The sequence below is a fragment of the Ahaetulla prasina genome, chromosome 3, assembly GCF_028640845.1.
Source record: "Ahaetulla prasina isolate Xishuangbanna chromosome 3, ASM2864084v1, whole genome shotgun sequence".
NCBI lineage: Eukaryota > Metazoa > Chordata > Lepidosauria > Squamata > Colubridae > Ahaetulla > Ahaetulla prasina.
In genome coordinates this window covers 73,607,159-73,630,296 of record NC_080541.1, presented here as the reverse complement: position 1 = coordinate 73,630,296, position 23,138 = coordinate 73,607,159, and the positions used below count along the sequence as shown (strand labels likewise).

General features: G+C 38.4%; 1 protein-coding gene across 1 annotated transcript in view; it reads right to left on the bottom strand.

The window, feature by feature from the left end:
* Window positions 1-746: 746 nt before the first annotated feature.
* The window catches only part of KIAA0319 (KIAA0319 ortholog), a 35,508-nt gene continuing 13,116 nt past the window's right edge, over window positions 747-23,138 (bottom strand). Inside the window, exons 5-19 of the mRNA XM_058176594.1 lie at window positions 21,773-21,860; window positions 19,976-20,068; window positions 19,172-19,304; window positions 17,535-17,763; window positions 13,765-13,888; window positions 12,525-12,657; window positions 8,934-9,082; window positions 8,127-8,278; window positions 6,582-6,720; window positions 5,744-5,903; window positions 4,688-4,830; window positions 4,429-4,551; window positions 2,955-3,045; window positions 1,883-1,974; window positions 747-1,319 (exon numbers count right to left, since the gene is read on the bottom strand). Coding sequence (XP_058032577.1) covers window positions 1,141-1,319; window positions 1,883-1,974; window positions 2,955-3,045; window positions 4,429-4,551; window positions 4,688-4,830; window positions 5,744-5,903; window positions 6,582-6,720; window positions 8,127-8,278; window positions 8,934-9,082; window positions 12,525-12,657; window positions 13,765-13,888; window positions 17,535-17,763; window positions 19,172-19,304; window positions 19,976-20,068; window positions 21,773-21,860 — 2,028 coding nt within the window. The 3' untranslated portion in view covers window positions 747-1,140. The remainder of the gene's footprint in view (window positions 1,320-1,882; window positions 1,975-2,954; window positions 3,046-4,428; window positions 4,552-4,687; window positions 4,831-5,743; window positions 5,904-6,581; window positions 6,721-8,126; window positions 8,279-8,933; window positions 9,083-12,524; window positions 12,658-13,764; window positions 13,889-17,534; window positions 17,764-19,171; window positions 19,305-19,975; window positions 20,069-21,772; window positions 21,861-23,138) is intronic.

Here is a 23,138-nt window from a genome sequence, read left to right as displayed (position 1 = left end):
GCTCTAGGACCCACAAAGACCAACTGGCCAGTACACATGTGCACACTGGAAACAAGAAGAGCAGCTGGCAATGGTGCATGTGCCCACAGAGGGCTCTGAGTGCCACTTGTGGCACGCGTGCCATAGGTTCGCCATCACTATATTAGATTATTATCTTAGATTATATTTTACTGAGCCTCTAGATAGAATAAAGTGTACATAGTTAGAAGTGTGAGTAACAGCTCTCATCCAAATTATCCAGGAAACATCTTTGTATTTGCATTGCTCTGGCTGTTTTTCTGAACAGCCAGAACAATCTTTAATCCTAGATCTAGTTTTGTAGAAGAGGATTAGACTAGAAGAAAATGCCAACAGTGATCCAAGAAGATTATGCCACAGAATGATAGTTTGACACTGGAGTTTTCCAATTGTTGCATCCAACGGGGAATAAAACAAGCCTTGTGCTCACCCCCACACAGGTTGACAAGAAGGAAGTTTATTCCCTCCAAAACATATTCATATCTGATATTTCATATATTCATCTTATTTTGCACTATTACTACTAATCAGTATTTGTATGTTTTATTTAGCAACTATTTTACTTTCTTAAACTCAGGCAAGGCAGGGCCAGTTCTCATCCTGTCATAAATCTAAAAATGATTTATGTTTAACAGCATGATATTCTCAAAGCAGAGTTTAGCAGATATATAACTTGATACCTATTCATCCCCGCACTCATACCCTCTCATTTATTTAGCAAAGAAAAGTTAAGAGAAATGTTTTGTCTACATGTCAGTTTTAATAACTGTGATAAATTTCCATTATTGACAGAAGTGGCTTCCTATGCAGACAAAGTCACTCTGTTCTAAGAAGACTAATAGAAGGAAGTTTTCCTCTATGATCTTGTAACATAATAGCCTTGGCTAAGATTTTAATTGTAAACTTTTAGATGTCCATGAGACATATGGAAATGCCATCTCTAGTAAACAGGCTTGAAAAACGCTGGCAAGTTAAAAGCTACTGCTTGAAGAGCAGAGCAAAATATCCATGGTATTGCTCCCTCTGCCATGCTGGAAATTTATGAGTCTGTCTTCCCATTTCAGACTTGTCCAGTCTTCAGTGCACTAAAGTACCATTTTCCTAACAAAGCAGTGCATCCATTTATCTATCCTTTGAGCTGTAGCTGAAGGAGACTCCATTTTTCATGTCACTATTCATGAGGTTTCTGGAATTTTCTCTTTCAACCTTCTCTCTGCTAAATATGGTATCCTGGTCACTCTCAAACTCAGATTCTGAAACCATCAAACTGGAATTGTGTTCAGTACTTCTGTGTTTTATACCTGTATGGAAAGAAGGCATGAGGTTTAGGATTGCAGTTGCCTTGCAGTCCTGTTAGGACATCCTTCTAACTATATGATGTTCAACTAGTCTCTAAGTCATGTTTTAATCATGTATGATTAAAACAAATCATAACTGGTTGGCTGAATTCGTAGACTGACCCAAAATAAAACCATTGCATTATGACTGAATGCAATCTGTAAAGCAAGCCACTCTCTCCATTGAAATAATAATTTAAGTCCAAAGTGATATATAAATTAATGGCAACATTAATTAACTACAGTCAAAAGGATCACCCCTAGGAACAGTTAAATCAGAACAACTTACTTTAGTGCAGACAGATTCAAAGTGACAGAAATAAATTTATAAAATCAGTGTTTTTTTCACAGGAGTTATCTGTGAAAAATGCACAATATCTTTATGGTTTTATAAAAGTACTAAATTGTTATGGCATAAGCTTTTATTACCAGCTTGCTCTATCAAATGCAATTCTCCCCTCAATGGTAAAATCATAATCCTTCTTTATTTTAGAATAAAACAAACAAGAAAAAAAGAAACATCATACCATATTTGGGCCTGAGCTCCATTCTTTCCTGATCATCTATGTTGTCCAGAATTGTATATTTCATTTTCTTTCTTATTTTGGTTCTCTTTTGGCTAGGAATTAAAGAGAATTAATTAGGTTCTGGGAAACCAACTTCCTAATGACGCAAACCTTTGCTCATGAGCCTCATTCATAAGCTGCTGTTCATGTCCTTTGGCAAGTGCAGCTGCCCTACAGATGTGACCACACTCAGCATAATCCTGTGCCCATTTATAAATAACCAAGTCTATATGGGTGACTTGACTATGGTTAAAGCCTCTGGATAGTCACAGTCCAAAAGGATTGGGTTCACTCTGTTCACAGACATAAAACTAGTTTAATTGGCTGTGGCTCTGTGGAAGCAATCAGTGTGTTTTATATGCTTGATAATGGAGTTTTGCATTTAAAAGCCAAGGCAAATCATACCATAGGTTCATGTGGTATGTGATCTAGGTAGGTAGGTTATTGCACGCTTTGTCCATACAAATATAAGTAGGGGAGAGATAATTTTTAAATTATCTTCTCACATCAGATTCTTTAAGATGTAACTAGCTGGCCAGGATGCCTAATTTATAATAACTTCAATAATTTTCCAAATTCATGGAATTTTTAAAGAGCAGATAGTCCTGTCCTTTTAAAACACCTTCTTGACTAAATATGTTTTGTCTAATGTGTTAGTGAGCATCAGAAACCAAAGAGGGGCACCCTACAGCCCAAATTTTAATTTATTTTTTTTGCGGGGGGGGGGGGAGAGTGGCCCCAAAGCCTGCCCTAGTTACATTACTACAAACCAGTAGCAAATTATCAAACATAAGCACTGTTAATTTCACTGTTAATTTCAAATTGGATAAGCCCAAATTGAATAAGCCCTTGGACAGGTTTAGTGCTACTTGACCTAATAAAAAAAAAACCTTGAGAAAAGGACCCCCTCAGGACCACCATTTGCATGACATGATTTTATCACACTGCCAACTACATAATAACGTTTATTTAATTTTTTTTAAATGCTTTGACTTTCCTCATCCCTGGTTTAAACTGAATAGAGGACTATTACCTTTTGCAACAGCAGATGCAAAGCCAAATTAACCCTACCACCAATGCAATTCCAATGAAAGCAGATGCTGATACGTAGAGTATACTCCATTCTAGAAGACAAAATTGGAACATTTGAACTTAGAATCAAAGGACCCATTTTGGTATCTACAAGGAGAGACAGGGCATGAACAAAACACATTTCATTTATTAAACAAATTATAGCTGCCCATCCGCCAAAAAACTCCACGTTTTGCAAACCCCATGACTTATTTCCGTCTAATGTTGGGTTATAATATATAACAACAGAGTTGGAAGGGACCTTGGAGGCCTTCTAGTCCAACCCCCTGCCCAGGCAGGAAACCCTACACTGTAATGTATTTGAATTTTAGGAGGGAAAATTGGGCGGGAAAATGCTCATTGCTGATTGGCTGATGCCTCAGCCAAAATACTATTTAAAGAGGGGTTTTTGCCTGTTGGCTTTTGCTGGGATCACAATAAACCAAAGAGCTGTTGTCACTTGTATCGTCTCCTGCCTCTTCATTGCCCGAACTTAACATACACCATCTCAGTCAGATGGTTATCCAACATTTTCTTAAAAATTTCCAGTGTTGGAGCATTCATAACTTCTGAAGGCAAGTCGTTCCACTTATTAATTGTTCTAACTGTCAGGAAATTTCTCCTTAGTTCTAAGTTGCTTCTTTCCTTGATTAGTTTTTACCCATTGCTTCTTGTGCTTTGGAGAACAGCCCAAGTCCCTCTTCTTTGTGGCAACCCCTGAGATATTGGAACACTGTTATCATGTCTCCCCTAGTCCTTCTTTTTATTAAACTAGTCATACCCAGTTCCTGCAACTGTTCTTCATATGTTTTAGCCTCCAGTCCCCTAATCATCTTTGTTGCGCTTCTCTGCACTCTATAGAGTCTCAACATCTTTTTTACATCGTGGCGACCAAAACTGGATGCAATATTCCAAGTGTGGCCTTACCAAGGCATTATAAAGTGGTACTAACACTTCACGTGATCTTGATTCTATCCCTCTGTTTATGCAGCCCAGAACTGTGTTGGCTTTTTTAGCAGCTGCTGCACACTGCTGGCTCATATCTAAATGGTTGTCCACTAGGACTCCAAGATCCCTCTCACAGGTACTACTATTGAGCAAGGTACCACATATACAGTACCTGTGCATTTTGTTGTTGTTTTTTGCCTAAATGTAGAACCTTACTTTTTTCACTGTTGAATTTCATTTTGTTAGATAGCACCCAATGTTCAAGTCTAAATATAGGGTTGTAAATATGAAAAATAGGGTTGGGAGGGTTGAAGTCATTTAGTTCAAGGACAGGAATCCTCATATCTCCCTTGACAAATTCTTGGTTTAATAGACTTCATTACCACAGCACATCTACTTCCTTCGACAGTGCACTATCAATATTAAAATAACATCTTAACAGACATAGGTTATTCCTGGGAAACATCATTGAGTTCTTCCCAACTCACCACAATTGCTCTCCCCACCGCTTAGGTACCGCTGTATCAAATTTTCCATCCACATTTGATAGCAAATACAATGCTTTGTGATGGGGTCACAGCTTCCGTGTCCAGAACATTTTAAGAGGCAAGCTGGAAATCACAAGGCAACTGAAATTATTTATGTACTTAAAATTAACTCTGGGCTACTTTTAAGAGCAAAAACTACCCCTTTATATATATATATATATATATTTCCTGCCATGGACGAGGGCATTCAAATACTTACCAGCTGTGTCAACACGAAGCACTTTAAAAAGTAGAAAATCTGGCTTTTCCTTCAAGAGTTGCAGACGCAGTACTTGGGCAACATCTGAAGCCTTTATGAATTTGTAAGGGTGCCCATTCTGAACATAGAACACAACAGCGGTGCTGAAGGAAAGTTGCATAGATTAAATATCAATAGATTTATTACTGCAATCAGAAATCTTTATTTGGGATGAACTCCATTTACCCCAATTATGAGTCTATTTTTCCTAGAATAACCCTGTAAATATATAGTTTATATTAACTCTGTAAATCAGTGGTGAAATCCAATTTTTTTTACTACTAGTTCTGTGAGCGTGGCTTGGTGAGTGTGGCTTGGTGGGTGTGGCAGGGGAAGGATACTGCAAAATCTCCATTCCCACCCCACTCTGGGGCCAGCCAGAGGTGATATTTGCCGGTTCTCCAAACTACTCAAAATTTCCACTACCGGTTCTCCAGAACCTGTCAGAACCTGCAGGATTTCACCCCTGCTGTAAATATATATTGGCTGTCAAATGCCAGAGAAATCAGGAGATCTAGGCAGTTCAAATAGGTATAAAGACTTATTGCAAGCTTAAGCTCTCTACAAGAATCAACTATTAATGGCCAAATGAAACTGGCGGTAGATAAGAGTTTAAGATTGGCTGGACTCAGATCACTTGTGGGCACGAAGGGACTCAAGACTGATGACACGTTTGACCTCTCCCTCAGGCTCAACCTGGTCATCTCCTAGATGTAAAGTTGCTAAGTTTCTGTCCCATGAAATAAAATATGGAAAACTAGACATTGCAAAGCATAACGTTTCAGAACCATAGGATTTTATTCATATATAAAATTATACATATATGAGGGTGCTTTGTTAAGGTTTAATGCCCAATCTTACACGTCTACTCTGAATAAGTTCAATGGGACTAACATCCAAGTAGATATGTACAAAATAACAGTAATTACTCTGTGTGTGTGTGTGTGTGTGTGTGTGTGTGTGTGTGTGTGTGTGTGTGTGTGTGTAAAAACCCATATTTTCCCCATCTCCTTGTACCTGATATCAGAATAAGCATGTATCTTCTGGATATTAATGTCTGAATGTAAGACATCCAGGAGTGCTGCTAGCTGTTGTATGAGGGTATCTTTCTGTTGTTCAGTCAGTTGACCAACTTCAACTTGCAAGATCAATTCCACAAGCCCATTTTTCTTTGGGTCTGTAAATGAAAATAATAATAATAATAATAATAATAATAATAATAATAATAATAATAATAATAATAATAATAATAATAATAATAATAATAATAATGCCTTTCTTGAGACCCTATTATACTGCCTAACTACATGCCAGTCCTATTTGGAGGTAACACTTAGCTAACCTTAGTTGGGTACTTAAATGAGAAAATGCCAGGAAATTCCAAGATGTCAAGCTAAGAAATTTTAAAAAAACACATACATCTTGAAAGACAGCAAGCACTTCTATACTGTTGCAAAGAAAAGCACACGGAAATGCCCATAAGTTAACAAAAGTTCAAAGCATCTGAGTGAATGTTGCTTCTGATCTGGTTTAAGCACGTGTTATGAACTGCAGTGGGAAGTTTAGAAAGGTACCCTAAAACCTCTGCATCTGACCCAAGACTTGATCATCTGGATTGGGAAGATCTTCAACCATTTTGCCAAAGGACTGGGATTTGGGAACAATGCAAGAAAATAGCTTAAGACAGGAGTGTTAAACTTGCGGCCCGCAGGCCAAATCTGTCACACACTGACCACGCTCACTCCCGGTTTAGTGAAGGGGGAGGAAGTTGTGATACGTCACATGACAGCAACATATCATCACAAGTTTGACAACCCTGGTTTAGGCTATATAAATGTTTTAGAAAACAGCTTACCGGGCCATACTTCCACAACAGCTGTGTCGATGTCTGAATTTCCTTTAGCATCAGTGACTTTCAAATGAAACATGTAGTTCCCCTCTACAAGATTGGTTAGCTGTAAGACAGCCTCACGGTTGGAGCCAAGAATCACATCCTGCAAAAGCAAAGAAATTGGCACTCAGAAGATGACTTCCAAATGTAGTCTTCTCTGAAGCCAATTATTTGATGTCTCTGTTACCAGAGCAATCTCTCAAAATGCAGTTGCCTTCACCTACATTCAGACTCACTCCAACCAAGATTCACCGGGTCACCAGTAAACTGAGTTACTAGGACATGTGAGGTATAAAGTCCCACAAGTATCTCTCTCTTTGCAGCTGGCAGTGACACCTAGCCTGAATCCCATAAAATTGGTCTAGGACAGGAGTGTCAAACTGGCGGCCCGCAGGCCGGATGCGTCACATGCAGGCCACGCCCATCCTGGGTCCACAAAGGTAAAAAAAGTCACGATATGTTACGTGATGTCACATGACGTGATTAAGTTTGACACCCATGGTCTAGGACGGGTCTCCAACCTTGTCAACTTTAAGACTTGTGGACTTCAACTCCCAGAGTTCCTCAGCCAGCTTTGCTGGCTGAGGTACTCTGGGAGTTGAAGTCCACAAGTCTTAAAGTTGACAAGGTTGGAGACCCCTGGTCTAGGACATAGAGGTAGTCCTCGACTTACAACAGTTCATTTAATGACCATTTGAAATTACAGTGACACTGAAATAGTAACTTGGGATCATTTTTATGACCATTGCAGCATCCCCATGGTAACGTGGTCTAAATTCAGACGCTTGACAACTGACTCATATATACAGTATGGCAGCTGCAGTGTCCTGAGGTCATTAACAACTATGGCAAGATAGATCATAAAATTGGGTAAAACTCACTTGACAACTGTCTTCCTTAGCAGCAGAAATTTTGGTCTCAACTGTGGTTGTAAGTCAAAGACTATCTGTACCGACTAACAGGGACACACCAGTGGTGGGATTCTGCTGGTTCGGGCTGGTTCGGACGAACCGGTTGTTAAATTTCTGGCTGGCCCCGCCCCTTCCAGGAGTCCCCACATGCTCCATTTTTGCTCCCAGGAGGCTGCAGGGAGGCCTACTAGGCCCAAAACAGGGGCGACGTGCCCCCCCTCCAGGGCCTGCTTTTGCTCCCAAGGGGATGCAGAAGGCCGAATGCTGCCTGTCACACCATGGCCACACCCACTATGGCCACGCCTACCCAGCCGGTCATTAGGGCAGACAACCTATTGTTAAATTATTTGAATCCCACCACTGGTACATACCATGAAATACGGTATGTACCATCAAAAGCATGAATCTTTTCTTTACTCCTATTTTCAGAACAGAAGCGTCTCCAGCTGATTTGCCTGAAGCTGTTCCATCCAAATCTAGTTAAACTCTCAATTTGATGGATCATGTTAGCTTCCATAAGCAGGAAACAGACAGCCTGATAAAAAATAAACTCAGAAAAATTTTCCATTTGGCCCAATTAGATACTTTAAACACTTACTCCAGCTGCTGGACTCTGGCCATCCCGGATCCAAAGATAAGAAACAATTCTTTGGTCATCAACAGAATGAGATCCATCCAAAGCAATGGAGTTATTGGGGAGAACAAGGATATGTTTGCCCCCTGCAAGGGCCTTTGGTGCAAAGTTGCTGCCTAAATACAATAAAGGAAGAGATTTGTTCAAACAAGAGGATGATAATGCAGACGTAGCCCGAATATAAAGTAAGACGGTTCTCAGAATGCGAGATAATTAAATTTGAATGCTGTAATGAAAGGGACGCGGTGGCTCAGGGGCTAGGACGTTGAGCTTGTCGATCGAAAGGTCAGCAACTCAGCGGTTTGAATCCTTAGTGCTGCCGTGTAACGGGGTGAGCTCCCGTTACTTGTCCCAGCTTCTGCCAACCTAGCAGTTTCGAAAGCACGTAAAAATGCAAGTAGAAAAAATAGGGATCATCTTTGGTGGGAAGGTAACAGCGTTCCATGCGCCTTTAGTGTTGAGTCATGCCCGCCACATGACCACGGAGACATCTTCGGACAGCGCTGGCTTTGAAACGGAGATGAGCACCGCCCCCTAGAGTCAGGAACGACTAGCAAGTATGTGCGAGGAGAACCTTTACCTTTTAATGATGAATCAAAACAGCCCCAACCATTTAGGAAACCCCAAATTGCCTAGCCCTGGAGAGATAATTGGATCAAGACTGGAAAGATTAAAATAGAAGCCACAAATATCTAAAACACAGGAAGGGACTAGAAACACGGGCCATTTATTCATGAAATGTCTTCAAAAACGAGGGACAGAAAACCTTACCCTCCTGAACAATCACAGTAAGTGTGGCAGTGCTGCTCAGCCCTTGATCATCTTCTACAGTCAGTCTGAAACGATAGGTTCCAATCTGTAGATCTGAGACGGTTGCCACGGCGCTATCAGCATTCTCCATATGCAGAGAACTTGGCCCACTGCAGCAAAACAATTTTTTTCAGCTCAATTTCAGCTCAAAATGTAAAAGTATTATTTGCAAGCAAGGAAATCAACCCTGACTGATCTTTGGAAAGGCAAATACAGAAGCTGAAGTTCCAATACTCATTGGAAAAGACCCTTGATGTTGGGAAAGATTGAAGGCAAAAGGAGAAGAGGACGGCAGAAGATGAGATGGTTAGATGGTGTCATTGACACAATAAACCTGAATTTGAGCAAACTCTGGGAAACGGTGGAGAACAGGGGATTCTAGCATGCTATGGTCCATGGGGGTCATGAAAAGTCGGACGTGATTTAGCAAATGAACAACAACTACAAAAAAAATTATTGCAAGCTGTTGGGGCATCCCAGGAGAGGACTGAAGCAGTGGTGAAATGTAAAATGTGTTACTACCGGTTCTGTGGGTGTGGCTTGATGGGAGGGGGGTACTGTGACTGGGTGGGCATGTCCAACTTTTTTGTTTTACTTTTAAAAGCATTTTTTCTATAACCTCTTAGGCAGAAGAGGTTGTAAAAAATGCTTTTAAAAGGCTCTGACGATCCCAGCTGAGTTGCCTGATCGTCAGAGGCTTTTGTTTTCTTTTAAAAAGAAAACAAAAGCCTTTTTTTTTTGCCTTTAAAAGGAAAAAAAGCCTCTGACGATCAGGCAACTCAGCTGGGATCGTCAGAGCCTTTTAAAAGTATTTTTTGGCCAAAGAGGTTGTAGAAAAAATGCTTTTAAAAGTAAAAAAACAACAACTCTGATGATCGCGCGGCTCAGCTGGGCATGGGGGCGCAGGGAGTTTGCTACCGGTACTCTGAACCACCCGCCACCATTGCTACTGGATCGGGCGATACTTCACCCCTGGACTGAAGTATCAAGTATTTTAGTCCTTGGTTTTAGTTTTACTTTTAAAAGCATTTTTTCTATAACCTCTTAGGCAGAAGAGGTTGTAAAAAATGCTTTTAAAAGGCTCTGACGATCCCAGCTGAGTTGCCTGATCGTCAGAGGCTTTTGTTTTCTTTTAAAAAGAAAACAAAAGCCTTTTTTTTTTGCCTTTAAAAGGAAAAAAAGCCTCTGACGATCAGGCAACTCAGCTGGGATCATCAGAGCCTTTTAAAAGTATTTTTTGGCCAAAGAGGTTGTAGAAAAAATGCTTTTAAAAGTAAAAAAACAACAACTCTGATGATCGCGTGGCTCAGCTGGGCATGGGGGCGCAGGGAGTTTGCTACCGGTACTCCGAACCACCCGCCACCATTGCTACCAGATCGGGCGATACTTCACCCCTGGACTGAAGTATCAAGTATTTTAGTCCTTGGTTTTATTTTTATTTTTATGGTTTGTAGTTTTATTATTGCTGTGAGCTGCCCAGAGGTTTGTTTTAAGGTGGGTGTCCATGCAAATCTTTTAAATAAATAACTACATGGAGCAAATCTCAAGAACAAAGACATCCAGGGTTCCGAATCTTCAAGAGGCTGAGTAAAAAGTGCAAACATCAATTCATCAGTTATTCTCAAAATGGGCAAACAGGAAAAGTTGAGTTTGAGTCAATAATCCAAGCATAAATTATAAGGGAGTAAGCCTCAAGGTGTTTCTCGGCAAGCAATCCCAAATTTTGCAAAGGTTGCAAATATTCTAGTTACGTTACTAGAATTACCGTATTTTTCAGAGTTTAAGACGCACCTTAGTTTTTGGAGAGGAAAATAACAAAAAAGCTGATTGGCAGGTGGATCAGCCTCCAAGAATACCCCCAATCAGCTGTTCCCAGAGATGAATTTTAGCAACATGTTCCTTGGTTGTAAGCTCTGTGCCTTGTTTTTTTTTTTTTGCTTTTTTTTTCCTGCCTCTGAAATTTCTGAAACTCTGAGAAAAAACTTTTTCTGCCTCTGAAAGCCTCCGAAACAGCTTCAGAAAAAAAGCCTCTGAAGCTCTGTTTGGGGGCTTCTTTTCTGAAGCTTAGTTTCTGAAACTCTGGGGGCTTCTTTTCTGAAGCTTCGTTTCTGATGCTTTTTTCAGCCTCTGAAACATCCGTTTGAGAAGCTGGGAGGGGCTACATTTGGAGTATAAAATGCACCCAGATTTTCACCCTCTTTTTTGGGGAAAAAAGGTGCATCTTATGCTCCGAAAAATATGGTAGTTACTGTATATGTCATTAGTTCAGTTATAGGTTCAGCAAAGCTGATGGACATATCTTCTCTTGCTAAACTTTGTTCAGAAGCACAGAATTCTAGAAATTAAAATGGTACTGTGAACACTATTTTAAACAAACACTTGGTGAACTAATTGTCTAAGAGATTAGTCAGAAATGGTAATCCCAGGAGAAAGCAAATTCATCCCAACTGAATTATGAAAAATACCACTGTTCAATTTTTAAAGGTATTTTTATCCTGCCCATATTACTTTATAAGTAATATAAATAAGGTGATAAGTAGGCAAAGAGAAATATGCCTTCCTCTTCCTATTTTCCCCATAACAATAACCTTGTGAAGCTAGTTGGACTGAGAAAGAATGATTGGACCAAGATCACCCAGGTGGCTTTTTTGCCCAAGGCAGGACTAGAACTCACAGACTCTTGATTTCTAGACCAGCACCTTAATCACAACACCAAACTTGTTCTCATTTTGATGATCCTTGACTTACAACCACAACTGAGCCCAAAATTTCTGTTGCTAAGCAAGATCGTTGTTCAGTGAGTTTTGCCCCATTTACAACCTTTCTTGCCACAGTTGTTAAGTGGATCGTTGCAGTTGGTAAGTTAGTAACATGATTGTTAAGTGAATCTTGTTTCCCCATTGACTTTGCTTGTCAGAAGGTTGCAAAAGGTGATCGGATGAGCCTAGGACGATGCAACCATCATAAATACATGTCACTTGGCAAGTGTCCAAATTTTAGTGTCCACATAATCATGGGGATGCTGCAACGGTCATGTGAAAAATGGTCACAAGTCACTACACAAATGGTTGTAAGTCGAGGACCACCTGTACATCTGTTACATCCCCTTCCCTGACTTTGTCAACATAACGAAGTTAATGGACAAGTATTAATATAACGTGTAGCACGTTTGGCACCTACTTCACCATGAACTGCTCTGGAAACATTATTTTTTCCAAGAGATCACAATTCTGTAGGAAACAGCATGGATAATATTTCAAACTAGAAATAGGTGATTAAGAACGACTAAGATTTCCAATTGAAATCATACAATCAGCCGGATTTAAATACAGGCATCTATAATAGTGTGTCAAAAAAGGTAAAGATAAGGTGGTAGTTATACCTACGCAGGCAAAGTTCCCATCCTGAGCTTTTTTGAAACCTTCCCCCACCATCTGTGTCACCCCCACATGAAATATCAGTTTGCCTTCCTTAAAACTTTTTCAGTCCTTAGTATCACCAATCCTAATGTCACCCGTGCCTTGGTGTGCATCTTCCCTCCATACAAAATACCTGATATTCTCCCAGTGATAGTAGACAATCCCTAAGTCATCGGTGCTCAGGCTCCCATCGAGATTCGTGCTCCGGATAGGAAAGGTCAACACTTTATCGGGGCCAGTCATGGCTGATGGAGGCTTGTTTTGCCCTGTAACAAAGTCAAAAACAATCCAATCCAATTGTTCTTTCTACATGTGTATCAGTGAGATTTATTTCCTCCTCTTTAAGGAATTACCAGAACCTTAAGATCAGTAAAGAGACCAGAAAGGGTTAGAGCTGGGGTTAGGCTTAAAGTTGGGGTTTAGGGTTGGGATTAGGGTTAGGGTTAGGGTCAAGTCTAGGATTGGGACTGGAATTAGGGCTAGGGAAAATAGTGAGGTTCTTTTATTTTCTTTCCTTATTGTCTTCTTCAATTGCTATCAACCTGCCTTCCATTGAGGACCTGTATACTACATGAGTCAAAAAGAGGGCTGTGAAAACATCCTGGACAAAACTGTTTCAACTCCTACCCTCAAACGACGCTATAGAGCACTGCACACCAGAACTACTAGACACAAGAACAGTTTCTTCCTGAACGCCATCACTCTGCTAAACAAATAATTCCCTCAACACTGTCAAACTAGTTACTAAGTCTGCATCACTATTAATCTTCTCATTGTTCCCAACACCCATCTCCTTCCACTTATGACTGTATGACTATAACTTTGTTGCTTGTATCTTTACGATTTATATTGATAGTTTCCTGATTGCTTATTTGTACCCTACGACTAACAATAAGTGCTGTACCTTAAGTTTCTTGATGAAGGTATCTTTTCTTTTATGTACACGGAGAGCATATGCACCAAGACAAATTCCTTGTGTGTCCAATCACACTTGGCCAATAAAGCTATTCTATTCTATTCTATTCTATTCTATTCTATTCTATTCTATTCTATTCTAATTTTTCTAGAATTCATTTACTTCTTCTACAAAAATTCCAATGGAGGGGTCAGCCCTTCCAATTCAATGTGCATGATTTCATCCGTCCAAGTCATATTTTTCAGGGTTTCTCCCACAAGGCAGATGTATTGCTCCCATATAGGAGACCTGCTATATGCATTCAATTCCCACAGTCCAATTTCTATTTACTACAGGTACCTATAATGGACACTGCAAAGCAGGCCACTGTTCTCTCCTATTTTTAACATCAAAGTCAGATGTATCAGCTCATGACCCCAGTTGTTCTACTATGTCAGGCAGCGATATGATGCCCTACCGGGCCAGACTGTTACTGTGACTTCAGCTGCTGACTTCTGATCTGCAGAATCCATTACTGTCAGCTGGAAAATATATTCTCCCTCTTGCATTGCAGACAGTTGAAGATATGGACTCCTTACGCCCTAGAAAATCACAAAGAGAACATAAATCAGAGATGATGATAAAAAAAGTACAATATAATGCTGTGTGCTCTTCCATGTGAAGAGCACAATTTGTTGTTGATCTCCTTGTAAGTACTGATACAGAGTGTACACATTGCATTAACCATCATGTGGCTTATTTAATTCTGGCTTAGAATACTGTTAAAGATACAGTCATTGTGTTTTGTAAACCAGGATTTATGATCTGGACGGTTGTGTGAACACAGGAAATTATGGCTCAGTATGCATGAAACCGAACAAACTCTAATAGCTTTTAACACAGTTACCTTTCAAATAAATTAAAATGGGCATCAAAACTAAAAGCACAACATGTTTCACATATAATAGTCAAATAAATTTTAGAGTGCTCTATGCAATTTCCTGCTTAATATGACTGACCCGGATATCGTCATAGGTGATCTGCACATGTGCAGAAGCTTGGCGCGTGCGCGAGCGAAGCAAGTAAAGGTAAGTAGAACCCACCCCTGCACCCCATCTGAAGAGCGTGTCCTTCAAATGATAAAAATCTCCTGTTCTTTAAATTTATCCCTTCCCTGACCCAAACCAAACTTGCTCCTTTATAAGCCTCCCATGCAAGGAGTCCAAAGCCCCCTCTACTTCTACTATCCTGAAATGAAATTAATTTTATCCTAGCCTTTTTTCCTGCCCATACAAATTTCATAATCATCTTATTTAAAACTTTAAAGAAATTCTTGTCTAGTTTTATGGGAATCGTTTGGAATAGATGGACCAATTTTGGCAAAATATTCATTTTAATTGTTGCGATTTTCCCTAATAATGACAGCTGTAACTTTCCCCATCTTTCCAAATCTTTCCCTGTTTGTTGTATTAATTTCGTGTAGTTAACCTTTTTTAATGCTGATTACTTGCTCTTAGCCAAACACCTAGATAGTTCACTTTTTTTACAGTGTGAAGCTCCATTCTTTCCTCGAGTTCTCCCTTTTGTTTCTCGGTTAAATTCTTGACTAACATTTTAGTTTTTTCTTTGTTAATTTTAAAGCCTGCGACCTCCCCCTATTTCTCTATCTCTTGCAATAATATCAGTCCGGATTTCAATGGGTTCTCTATGACAAATATTGTATCATCTGACAATGCCTGTACTTTGAATTCTTCCTGTTTAATTTTAGTTCCTTTTATTTCCACATTTAGTCTAATTCTTTGTCTCTAGGATCAGGATAAAGAACAGAGGTGACAGTAGACAGCCCTGCCTAACTCCTTTCTTTATCTTATATAGGTTTGTAGTCTCCCCATTTATTATTACCCTTGCTTTTTGCATAGAGTAAATCGACTCAATCATCTTTTCAAATTTATCCCTGAATTTCATGGCCTTAATTTGTTGGACCATAAATTCCCAATTCACATTATCAAACGCTTTAGGAGTGTCCAGTTGTCTTTCTGGGTGCGCCTCATAGTATTGCATTACATTAATTACTATTCTAGTATTATTTTTAATTTGTCTCATGGAAAGAAATCCATTTTGGTCTGTATGTATCTTCTCATTAAGTATTTTTTTAATCCGTTCCACCGAAATATTCATAAATATTTTATAATCCGAATTTACCAGTGAGATTGGTCTATAATTCTTAATTTGTTTGTTGTCAGTGCCTTCTTTAGTGATCAGGGTAATATATGCCTCTTTCCATGATTCTGGTAGCTTTGCATCCCTCAAGACTTCGTTACATATTTCCAATAGTAATAATTCTATCGAATCTCCTAAGTGTTTATAAATTTCTCCTGGCAACCCATCTGGTCCCAGGCTCTTATTACCTTTTTGTTTCCTAATTGCTTCTTTAAGTTCGGATAATGTTATTTCCTTATTTAGTACTTCCCTTTCTTCTTCTATCAATGAAATCACAGTTTCTTCCTTCAAATAATCACTTATTTTTCCCTGTACTATTTCTTCCTGTCTATAAAGCCTTTCAAAAAATTATTGTGTAATTTTCTTTTTCTTCTCCATATTACTTTCCACAGTTGCATTTTCATCCTGTAGCTGATGTATTATTCTTTTTTCTCTTTCCTTTTTTAATTGATAGGCCAGCCACAAAGTAATTTTGTTTTGCAAATTTTAAATTTCTTGCCAATTTTTTTGGGTCCAAAATATTCAATTTATGTTTAACGAGGGCCGTTTTACTTTTAGTTTGTTCATCCCCAGGATCTCTTTGTAGTTGATTTTCTAACTTTTTAATTTCCTTGGACAGTATGTTATAATCTCTCCACTTGTCTTTATTTCTTTTTGAAATATATGCTATTGTAATCCCCCTTAAATATACTTTTGTGGTATCCCAGAGGTTTTGTAATGAAGTGTGGTGTTTCTTGTTGTCTTTAAAAAATAATTCCAATTCTTTTAAAATCTTTTCCATACATTCTTTTTCTTTTAAAATTTGTGGATTCAGTATCCATCTACCTTTCTTCCTTTTTTGTCCTTTCCATATTATTTTGAGAGGATTGTGGTCGGCCCAGGTATTTGACATAATCTTTACTGTTTCAACATCTTTAACTAAGTCTCCATTTAAACAGGCCATATCAATTCTTGACCAGGATCTGTGGGGATTAGAGTAGAAGGTGAATTTTGTTTCTTCCGGGTTTTGAATTCTCCATATGTTTAATAGGTTTAATTCTTGTGCCATTCAAAAAAAAACTCTTGGTAAGGTATTCCTTTTTATTTTTGTTTTTTGGTTATTTGTATAGTGCTTTTTAATGTCCACTATTGCATTGTAGTCAACAATGAAACAAACATTGTCATTCCCTATTTCTATTATCATACACATTTTTATAAAAGTCCCTTTGGTTCTTATTGGGCACATATATTGGGCGCACTAGCAAAGTATTTTTTGACCCATTAATATTTCAATTATTAACATTCTTCCTCTTGTGTCTGTATATATATTTGTTTAGCTATTATCCCCTCTTTGATGTATACCACCAACCCTCCTTTTTTCTTCTTCTGCTAATGTTGAATAAAGTTTCCCCAGTTTATTATATTGTAAATATTTTTCATCTTGTTTTTTAATCTGTTATTCTATAGAATGTAGAATATTCTATATTTCTTCTGTAGTGGATCTCAAGGCAATATGTGTGGATTTCCCAGGGAAGCTCTTATGCAAATATTATTCAAACCCAAATCAGCTTCAACAAGACTAATTGTTCTATGCTTTCAGGTGATGCCCTGTTTTTAATTCACATTCTCACATAACAAGGTGGGGCCCTTCAAATGCGCTCTTATTGTACATGTTTGTTCTTGGTCATATCGATTTCCTTATTTTCCAACCATAGCAAGTGGCCTGCAAGTTGTTTTCTAAATGCTTCAAATCAAGTTCTAAAAATCAGAAGGAATCTCCTTTGTGGAACTTAAAAGTTAAAACATATTTAGATAGTCAACAAAGGACAAGGCACCAGCATAAACATCTGAACTAAGTTCAATGTTTGTGGCCTGTTTTCAGAAGCACCACAAATTCCTTTTCTTAGACTTAGAGTAACTTTATTGTCACTTTGAATATTTATTGAAGTGCCAATAAAGTTATTCTAAGTCAAAAAAAAATTCCTTTTCAAAACTAGTTTCAGATATAACACAAGTGGCATGGCATAAAGCAAGATGCCCTTCAGTTACCTGCATGGCTACCATTGTGCTTTTACTTTTGGGACTCAGGGACCACTCGTAGCTGACAATATCATGATCATCTTTACTCTGGTTTCCATTTAATGTGACTGAATTTTGAGGCAAACTAATTTCCTGATCTGGTCCAGCATTGGCAACAGGAGGAGAATCCAATAGTTTGTTGACTCTCAAGGAAGCTATTGTGGAGTTAACTGCTCCATCAGAATCGGTGACAATTAGCCTGAACAACAAAAACAACAAAAATAATATGTGGAAAATTCAGATACCGAAAAGTGTTCCCTTATCCTAATCCCATCTCCTAGCTATGTATGCAAGCTATAATTCCATGCATATTTAATTGGGAGAAAATGCAATCAAATTTATAATACTGCATCTGAACACATATTCATAGTTTTGATAGCTGTGCATTACTGGACATGATCTGGCCCTTTGATCAATTTCAGCTGGCCCTACATCTCCTCCTGATCTAATACATTTGAATCAAGATGTATATTGATACAATATAAATGTATATCTTGATTCAAATGTATTAGATCGTATTATGTTCATAACCACAATAAGAATAAGAAACTATGCTTTTGTGTTTACTTTATGGTAAGATCTCAGACACATTTGAGAAAAGACAAATTGTCATGCCCCTGTCGGAGTCTGAATCCGAAGGGGAAGAGGAACAGCTGACAGAGAGTGAGAGAGTGGATCCATTGGCTGTGGAAAAAACTGGGGAAGAGCAAAGTCAGGCTGGGCACAGCAGGGGAGAGGTAGGAGAGGAGGTTCAGATGAAGACCAAGGCCCACCCCATCTCATCCTAGGCAGCGCAGGGAGGAACGGAGAAGCGAGCAACGTGGGTTGTGTGGCTTACGAGGGAGGAAAGGGACCCGATCCTCTTTACAAGGCACAGCTAATGAAGTTTAAAAGGAAAGGCAAATGGGAGGTGTGTATGCTGGGAAGAAACACTGAGTTTATCTGGTGTTTCTTTGAATCCTGGCATCCTCCCAACAGGTTTGATTTACTGCCGTAATACTTTACTTGTGGAATTCCTTATTTTGCTTGCCCTGCCGGATTAATTACCTTGTCTTGCCTTTGGAGTTTTTTGTTAGAAGTTTTCTGCTTACAACGTTTGGGACTGAAGTATCGCCAGCCCAAAGACTATTACAGGTTGGTGGAAGAGCTCTCTCCAGGCTGGAGAGTTGAAAGGGACATTGGGGGCACAGTTGGTGATAATAAAGGGACTCACATCGGTTCTCTGGCTGTGTTGCCTTTGTGTCACACCCCGGGTCATCTCACAAATGCTAGTTCTCTCAACCTGTTTCTGAAGCTATAAAGTCTGAGATTCAAACTATACAAAAATTGAATAAGGTTAAGCAGGTGATCTCCTATCTTACTCAATCTCAAGAATTTCTTCTAGAGCAGTCTGACAGGAGAACAAAAAATCAAACATTTCTCCACCAATGATCTTCTATTCAATCCTTTTGCTTTTCATGAATAGAAGGAACTTTTTCATTTATGTAAAGACCAATCTGAATCTAGCCCTAAATATAAAGAATCGAGAAGTTTCTCTAAATGCAGAAGTATTAATTCCTTGGCTTAGTCTGTATTTTGTTGAGAAAGCAATAATTAGAATCACCCACCTGAAAGTGTAATTGCCAGGAATAAGATTAGAGAGGTATAAAACGGGTGTATCAGCTGATGCCTTCTTTTCCCGCAAGGGACCCTCAATTTCTTCCCAGTGGTAACTCACAATTTTAGTATCATCTACGCTTTCTGTATTTGAGGGAAATATGACAGTCATAGATCAATAAGCAAGTATCTCTGTAAGTACTTATTATTATAGTAAGGATAGTTCTTATCAAGAAAATGTGTGTGATTTTCTTTATCTATTCACATGCTAGATTCATTAAAAAGCATATTTTTCCAAATTTTTCTTCATAACAACAGCAACCTTGTGAAGTACTTTGAGTTGAGAAATAGCGCCTGGTCCAAAGCCATCCAGAGTGAACTTTTTAATCATGGTTTTTGTAGTCCCATGATTTATTAGTTTCCCTCACCCCTTATGATTAATTATATTGGTTCTCTACCAGAACTAAGTTTTCCACATCATTGAGATGCCAACTTGCCAATATTTATCTCATCACAGACTCTTTATATAAACAGGATAGAGTTAAGAAAATTACCGTACATTTAAAAGTAAATTGGAAAAAGTTGTATTAGAAGAAGAGTGTGTTTGTGAAGAAATAACATGCAATATGGGAATTAGGGTAAACTGCATTCTTTATCTATCAATCCATTTATTTATCTAAGTGTGGAAAAAATTGTTTATAATTGGCTAATGATGGAAAGGAATGGAATACCCCATGCCATTATGGCTCAGATTTGGACTGATTTCCACATCCCTAAATTAGAATGCAAAACAACGATTGCAACTTGGTACTTACGATTTCCATCAATGAAGGTAGAAGTAATAGGATAAGAAATCTCCTGTACTTTGGGAGAGACAATAGCAACAGGGGGTTGATTTATTCGGATTGCTGGATAAAGATAAGAACCAGAATACCTCGTATAATTAAATAAATCCACTACACACATTCCAAACCCATGTTTATTAAACAACCAGAAACCTCCTTCTAACCACTGAAAATATGAAATTCTTAACATGAGAAATATAGATTTTTACCAATATCACATTTTTAAAAAGAGTACTGCAAGTTACTGTTTGAAAAAAACACACTACATATTGTGTCCAGATGAAGAAAATCGTATCATGTTGGGAATTTGTGATGTTCGATGATCTTAATAGTAAACAGCAGTTCAATCAATAATTCTGCTTCAGTATCCTGCTTTGCTCCTTATGTGAACAATAAACCTGGCCATCTTTTGTGGGCTAGAACTCTCCATAACTTTCTACTAGTACGTATGCTAGAAATTGCCTTTCAAAAAAGAAAGCAGGACTTCATCATATATCATTAAAATGTTAATTTATTTATTTAATTAAATCAATTTAAACACACTTGTATTATTATTATTATTGAAATTATTTTATCCTGCCTTTCTATTTGGAAAACGTTCTATTTAATACAGCTACTCCCCACTTATTTTATAATTTCCCTTCTCTTCTGAATTAAAAATCACAATTCAGCAGCAACCTTTAGAAGGGACCAAGGAGGTTACATCCAATATGGGGGGAGGGGGTTAACCAAGGTTAATTGATATGTCCTGACTAGGATTGTTAGAAATAGCCGAAAAATGATGAGGCAAAGGAATACATGCAGAGAAAAAATAGATATTATTACCAATTTGAACAAATTGGCCATGCATGGTGTTTCATTTAGGCTGCAAGTACAGGTAGACCGCAACTTTCAACCATTCATTTAGTGATCAAAGTTAAAACAGTACTGGAAAAAGTGATCTATGATCATTTTACACGATTTCGAGCGTTGCAGCATCCCCATGATCACACGATCAAAATTTGGACGCCTGGCAACAGACATGTATTTATGACCATTGCAGACTCCCAAGGACATGTGATCATCTTTTGTGAATTTTATGACAAACAAATTTTATTTTATGACAAACAAATCCAATGGGGAAGCCAGATTCCCAGGAATCACATTACTAACTTAACATTCACTTAACAACTGTAGCAAGAAAGGTAATAAAATGGGGCACTTAATTATAGTCTTGCTTAGCAATGGAAATGTTTGGCTCAGTTGTGGTCATAAGTTGAGGACTAGCTGTATTTAAATTCAGTAAGAAATAAATGGTATGCTTGCCAACTTGATTTTCTTTTCCTCCTTTAGGTTCAAAATTAGGAAGAACTATAGAGGAAAAGAAGAAAGTTTAAAGCAGGCAAAATTTCTTTAAGTCAGGGGTCTCCAACCTTGGCAACTTTAAGACTTGTGGACTTCAATTCCCAGAATTTCTCAGCCAGCTTTGCTGGCTGAGGAATTCTGGGAGTTGAAGTCCACAAATCTTAAAGTTGCCATGGTTGGACACCCCTGCTTTAGGTGATCACCAGAGAATTGCCTTCTATTTTATAATAATAAATTATAAGAAAGAATTCACAAGAAAACCTACTTCTACCTTAAAAAGAAACAAGGAAAGGGACGGGATGGGATGGGAACTTGTCACTGTTATTCCCAAATAACATTTGGGAATAATAAAGTATCAACAGTGAACTTAATTCAGAGCCACCAAAGTAGAAAGTAATTGAACAGTCTGGAAAGCAGGTTTACCTGGCTGGACAGAAACATTTACAAATCCTTCTCCAAATGCATTTTCAGCAGAAACAGTCAGTCTGAAGACATAGGCACCTTCTGGCAGCTGGTAGAGAAACAGTGTATTGGTATGGGTGCATTAATTTGAAATAGATGTAGGGAATCTTAAAGACATAGTTCAAATCACTCCAAGAAGGGTGAGTCTACTCATATCAAATCCAGAATACAAATATGCCTAGCACAGGGATCAGCAACTGTGGCTCTGGAGCCGCATGTGGCTCTTTCATCCCTCTGCTGCAGCTCCCTGTCGCTCAAAATAATGTATCACAACCACCAATGTGTGACACCTGCTGGCACATGATTTATTGAGCTTTTCAACCCCTGGCAGGCCAACCAGGGATAAATCCAAGAAAAGAAAAGTTTCAGAAGAAAACAGTATGTTTAATTCAACTAGATATGCTAGTTTTGTTGCTGCTCAAAAAATAGTCAGGCACAGAAAGGGTTTGTGGCTCCTGGTGTTTTCTTTTCTGTGGGGAAAGAGATCCAAATGGCTCTCTGAGTGTTTAAGGTTGCCAACCCCTGGCCTAGCACAACCTTGCTTGCCCAATTGTTTCAGAAGTGTGGAGGATGTCACAATCCCCAATCAGTATTGATGGAGAAGACTGCTTTAGACCAGGAATATTACCCAGACTGGTCAGCAAATTATTTAGGAAGAAAACAGTTTAAGAAAGTATAGGCACTGTCTTACCAAAGCCATATTTAGAAGAAAAATGTAATCTGTTTACAAACCTACCAAAACCATGCCACGATCTAGAAGTATTTTTGATATGACAGATTTTCACCTTCTTAATGTAAGGTCCACTAAGACAATTGGCTTGTCATAATCATAAATAGAAAGCTAACTGAAGTTGGCTTCCCGGTAAATATGGCTGATTGAGCAGTCTGAGAAGCTCTTTCTAAAACAAAACTTTTTCAATTTACAAACAGGGAAATGAATTCCCTACATTTGCATGGTTTTCCTGGGTTAGGGTGAGTCCAAGAATCATCCCATAAGGTCCTCCATACAGCAGTAGATTTTTGTTAATACAGATGATGATAGTTTAGAAAGATTAATAAGTGTAAATAGAACTAGGTATGATTTAACCACAACAGGAGGGGAAATGGATTTGTTTAAGATGTCAATGTAAACTGTTTTTACAAAGAGATTTTATTTGACCTTGTTTCTTTTGGGATATTGCTTTCTGGTTTTCCATGCTTGAATTACAAAAGAAAAGAAATTTAGAATTTAATTTGAATATATAATAATTGTGTACTTATGGAGCTGGCTTATAATAATGATAGGTAATATAAAAAGCTGAGGTCATAAATGTGTTATTTATGACAC